Source organism: Martes martes, assembly GCF_963455335.1.
Source record: "Martes martes genome assembly, chromosome: 5".
In the NCBI taxonomy this organism is placed as follows: domain Eukaryota; kingdom Metazoa; phylum Chordata; class Mammalia; order Carnivora; family Mustelidae; genus Martes; species Martes martes.
Window position 1 is genome coordinate 135,248,808 of NC_137892.1, and position 6,000 is coordinate 135,254,807.

At 35.5% G+C, this 6,000-nt stretch overlaps 1 protein-coding gene across 2 annotated transcripts in view; it reads left to right on the forward strand.

The window, feature by feature from the left end:
- FYB1 (FYN binding protein 1) overlaps nt 1-3,831 on the forward strand; it is a 148,142-nt gene extending 144,311 nt beyond the window's left edge. For both annotated transcript variants that reach the window (XM_080804613.1, XM_080804614.1), the window contains exons 17-18: nt 1,599-1,630; nt 2,512-3,831. In XM_080804613.1, the coding sequence (XP_080660739.1) occupies nt 1,599-1,630; nt 2,512-2,534 (55 nt within the window). In that variant the 3' untranslated portion in view covers nt 2,535-3,831. The remainder of the gene's footprint in view (nt 1-1,598; nt 1,631-2,511) is intronic.
- Nucleotides 3,832-6,000: the final 2,169 nt, after the last annotated feature.

Genomic DNA, 6,000 nt, shown 5'->3' on the forward strand with positions numbered 1-6,000 from the left:
CTATGTGGCAAATAATAGGACATCTTCATCAGTGATTATTAGAGGATGATGAAGAGAGAAGTTAGAGAGTATAGTTTAAGTAATTATTGGTTCACCATCTGTTGAAGTGATTACTTAACAAATGTTTATTGAATGGATGATAGGAAAATCTGTCCTCTTTGCATTTGTATCAGATTTCCATTAGCTAAGGATTTCCTTAATCTCAGAGAAAGGATCCAAACAGAAGACAGAGGAAACCTACAGCATCTGCCATAGTTGGCAGCAACTTGGAGGGCTTGCTGCTGTTTCCATGATAAAAGCAGAGATAGTACAGGGACCAAAAGTGAGTCTGGTCAAGGTGACAGTCACCTTACATTTCTGAACTTTGAAACTGTGTTCTACATTTCAAGGCTATATTCGCATTTACAATACTTCCTATTTTAATTACTTGTATATCATTCTCTCCTCCATTAGATTATAAGCTTCTTGAAATCAAAGCTTGCATTTTACCCATGTTTATATCTCCTCGTACATAGGAAGGACTTATTAAGTGTATAGAACAGAATATTTTACAAAGATTCGGGACCAAGTACAACCAAAATGTGTAAAAGTAGTCAGAACTATTATTATGCATCAGCCTATAACCATAAATATTTTTAGAATTATATAACATAAGAATCACCATACTAACCATATCTTGGCTACTCATTTTGAAACTAATATTTATGTATTTTATAATTAATATTTATAAATTATTAGAAGTGCAAAAATGATGCACTCATTACCTAGGTCAAAATTATTCTATTTCTTTTTTTAATATTATTCTATTTCATTTGATATTTGAAGTTCAAGTGAAAGTATAAATCTGATATTAACAAATACAAAGAATCCATTAGGGGAGCCCCTGGCTGGCTCAGTTGGGGGAGCGTGTGGCTCTTGATCTCCGGGTCCTGAGTTCAAGCCCCACGTGGGCTGTAGAGATTACTTAAAAAAAGGGGGGGGGGGCGCCTGGGTGGCTCAGTGGGTTAAAGCCTCTGCTTTTGGCTCAGGTCATGATCCCAGGGTCCTGGGATTGAGCCCCACATCGGGTTCTCTGCTCAGCAGGGAGTCTGCTTCCCCCTCTCTCTCTGCCTGCCTCTCTGCCTACTTGTGATCTCTCTCTCTGTCAAATAAATAAATAAAAAATCTTAAAAAAAAAAAAAAAAGACTCCACTAGGACCCCAAGTGGAGTATTGTGCCATGATTTTTCAGTTTGTTCAGTTCAATAAGCACTTCTTATAACGCACAGCTCTATGTTAGGCTCACGGTTGGATCTAAAAATGAATAAAGCATGGTATGTGCTCTTAAGGCATGTTTCCCCTATCCCATATGTCTATGATATGAAATAAGTTGTGGGTTTTTTGGTTGTTTTTAGAATAGAACAGAGAATTAGGTTAAATGAATGAAAGATGATGTAGATAAATACAAAATTTCTTCCCACTTATAAATTCACATTTAACTTCTCACCTTTAAATGTTTAATTGTGTCTTATAAAATCATATTACTAACTTTTTAATCTAGAGATTGCCTTAATGTTAAGAACATATTTTCTTTAAAAAAATTATTTTCTACATTTACAGTGATGGAGAGATCTACGATGACATTGCTGATGGTAAGTCCCACATGACACCCAACACTGAGAACAATAACAGTGAATTTACTGTTCTTACAAATATTAAAAATAGCTTGCTGGATTAATTAGAGCTTTTCAATCTGATCAGAATTTGAATCACTTGAAAATGTTAGGAAAGGTAAATGCTCCGGTATGATTTAAGAAATTATTTTTGGACACGACTGGAAATCAAGGAAAAATCGTATTTATTTTCTTTGAAAACAGAAGTATGAAAATAATGTGAACTTTTCATTATACCATTAATCTTAATACAAATAACTTTCATCCTCAAAAATATGTATACTTGACCAATTAGTAGGTCAAGTATACATATTTTAATTCATAACCTATAATACTCACTAGTATTCTTTTAGCATCACATATTTATAAATTACAATCTAAAAAATTAATCTCAACTGAAGTGACGCATAGAGTTACTCATGTGGCCTTTTAGTTTCCTTTTAAACTTACGATTCTTACTGATATTTAACATCTTCAATCTCATTTAGAAAACTACCAAAAGATACATTTAATTAAGTGCCAGATAAAATAATTCTGAGTCTCATTTTGATAAAAAATAAATGTGTCCAGGGCACATCTCTCTCTTTCTCTCTCTCAAATAAATAAATAAAATCTTTTTAAAAAAAAAAAGAATAAATCTGTCCAGAAACTTTGTTAGAATTATATACTGAACAATGTAAATTAAATCCATATATGGTCTTCCATGTAATTACTTTTCACAAAGTGAGCCAATTCTACATTTTTCTACATTTTTTTAAACCCTAAACTGGGTGAGTGTGAATTAGCCACATTTCTAGCCTTGGAATGCTTAGAAGCTATGCGTTTTGTATAACTCTATTGAAACTTATATTTTTTTTCAGGTTGCATCTATGACAATGACTAGGTCTCAGCCTTGTTCATTCTGCTATGTTCATTTGATGCCAAAATGAAGTCTGAATTTTAATTGACGTGGGATTGGATATCATAGAAAATGGATGCATGCAACTACCTATTACATTCGCTATAAATGCTGATTATGAAGTTTTAAAACTGTGGACTTAGAAAATGATCTTAACATCTTGGGAGACTGCATCAGTGAACTGTAAGAATTAGGAAATATTCCATTTCTGGTTCAGCTACAGTTATGAAGGAGCTTCTTGTAGACCATCAGGAGACAACCTCCCCTCTCTAAAAAGAAAGAAAAAATTGAGAAGAAATGACTGTGTTGTCTAAAGAAATATGAGGAGGAAGAATAAAGAAATATAAGGAAGAAAATATTAAAACATTCCACAAAATAGAAAACTATCGTTTGAACCTCTAATTGTGATTGTCTCTTATATTCTTTATTCAAATCCTCTTATCTTTAAAGGGGCACAACTGTCTCCTCTCTTGCTGGTGGGATCAATGTTCTAAAAATTACAATGGCAGCAGAGTTTGTGTACAAAGATTGTCCCTGTTTGTTTATTGTGAATATATGTTAATTATTTGATGAGAATGTATGCATTTAGTGCACACACTTCAGATTAAAACTGTAGAAGAGTCAAAATCGGTTTTCTTTTTGCAGACTCATCCACTAACAGTCTAATTATGTGCTCTGTTTAAAGTACTGTTGAAACTAGAGTAGATAGGAATGAGGACTACCCTAAAATTATGAAGAATGGAAGATGGACTTTGAGATTAATTAGGCTTTAATGGCACCTCTTCACCATGAAGATTCTTTTGAAAGTTTTTGCTCTTCAATTACTTCTGTGGAACTTTTTAAAAACCACTTTACTGGAAAGTTGGCCTAGTGTTTGGACTAGAATGTTCCCTACTCATACATACTCTTTCCCAAAGCACCTCCAAACAAAATGTGAAGCCTTTGGATTCCAAATGCTAAGAACACTAAACACTATGCTACAAAATGCAAGACTCCTAACACCCAAGAAAATAGCATGTTAGGTAATTTTTTCTCAACTTCCAAAATAGGCAAATCCTAAAGCTGGCTCTACTACCAACGAACCATGATGTGATATTTGGTAAACTAGTTTCCTCGTCTGCAAATTACAGGATTAGACGAAATCAGTTTTTCCCAACAATTTTACGATCAGTTACCTCAAACTTTTATAATCCTTCCCAACCCCAAATCCTGTATTTCAGAAGCCTTTGCATATTTTTAAAACTCACTGATTAAATAATGATTAATGCATTTTCCGTATTCTAATATTTCAAAGTCTCATTGGAGCTTCTGAAGAGCGGCCCCACTGAATTGAAATCATTTCGTATCATTATAACCTCAGCCTTCATATGCACAATTTCCATAGGGGGTGTTAAAATTTGAAAATAGATCAGAAAGAAAGACAAACAGAAAGACAGGAAGGAAGGAAGGAAGGAAGAGAGAGAAAGAAGGAGAGAGAGAAAGAAAGAAAGGAAGAAAGAGAGAGAAAGGAAGAAAGAAAGAAAGAAAAGGCCATCAACCTTTATTGTTCAATTTATAGAGTCAGGAAGTCTGAGGCCCCACATTAGAAACCAATGATGTCCAAGTCCCCCTCCAATTATGAAATACTTTGATGTCTACTTTTTGATAGGGTAAACCAGTATATGCTCATATGATGAAGTTATTTTAATAGATAAATTACATGGTTCAAAGGTGTTTTTGTTTTTATTAAATTTGGTAGCAAATATACATAATACACTGACAGTATATCTCCAGTTATTTTTTTTTCTCATTGAAAATAACATAAATTCAATACAATATCAGTTTTTAAAATTCCAAGTTAAACCAGGAGAATATTTTAGAGTTTTGGGTTATACACAAAGAAACAGACACATACAATGCCTACAAAAGATTTATATAACAGATAATCATCTTAATATAAAAGGCATATTTGACATGTTAATTTTAATATATTAAATATTATTTCTGTTATAGTTTAGTGTATAGAATTTTGTCATGTGAGAAGAGCTACAAATAAATAACACCTTTAGCAGATAACTTTGCCGCCTACTTCATCAAGGAATTGAGGTCCTCAACCTTTCTCTCCCGTAATTTGATCCCACATCTGCAGAGTCTTTCTTTAAGCCCAATCATTCCTGTTTTGGCTTCAGCCTCAGAGGATGGAGTACCTCTTGTTTAAGACTAAACCTTCCAGTAGTGTCCCTGATGCTTTTCTTCCTATTTTGAATGAAATTGAAAAAACCAAGCACAAGTCCCTTCAACTTCCAACAATGTTCAACCTCAACCCACATTCAGACATTATCCCAGGGAATAAGATATCACTCCTCAAAGCCATAACCTTTATCCAGCTTCTTCTTTCTTTCTCTGAAGTCTTCTGCCTTCATAATTAACTAATTCTCTCTCTCACACACACAAAGACCCTGTCCAACTTTTCCTCCTTTTTCTTCCTCTCTTCCTCTTCTTTAACTTCTTCCATTGTGCAGATTTCCCCCTGTGGACTTAACAAACGTACTGAAGTTCTTCTCATTCAAAAAAGCAAGAGAAAACCTTGCCTTGAATCCAAACATCTCTCAAATTACAACCAATTTCTATCTTCTATCTTCCTTTTCTCATCCCATGGTCTGAAAACAGTAGGGTGCATTCGACAACCAGGAGAATATTAGCCTCACAGACCCCCAACTATAGGAGGTTTAACTCACCAAAGGTCCTGCCTTCTACACTCTGAAACCCATTTCCACAGCTGTGCCAACACCAGGCTTCCCACAGACTGCTCCCAGCCAATGACCAAGCATGGCAGTCCTGTTCTTGAAAGGTACAGAAGCCCTCAGGTGGCAGCCTGTGGTTTGAAATCTCTCCGACTACCTAGCTGAAACTTCCTTACCCTGCATAGTACTCTGAGATGCTTCTTCCCAACATTCCTCCCTCCCCTCTTCATTAGGGTCTGACTCGCCTTGCTCTCTGATGGCTCCTCTGACTTTCCCTGGCTCCCTCCCCGTATCCTCTTACACATACATTTTTCCACTTTTTTGCAACATCAGCCATTTATGATGGGAAATAAATCAGATGAAGGACGGACCACACTATAGCTCTCCAGCTTGCCAATAACGAGGGGCATTTTCATGGGGGTGAGTGATGGACAAACCTCAGTTATTGTCTAGGACAGCCAGATTGCATTTATGTTAGAAGCGCCAAATGCCCCTGAAAGGTCTAGCAGGAATAGAATCATAAAAAACTAAGGCTGCTGCACACAAACCCCTCGGCATCTGATGGGATGCAAATACTAAGTCCTGGAATAGAAATTTAAAGTCAAATCATTGTTGGGGATTTGCCCAGCTGAGAATAATATTCAATAGCTAATACAAGGCTATTTGTGGACAAGTTCTTAGTAGCAAAGAAGACGGAAATACCTCCTATCGCCACCTTATCTCAGTTC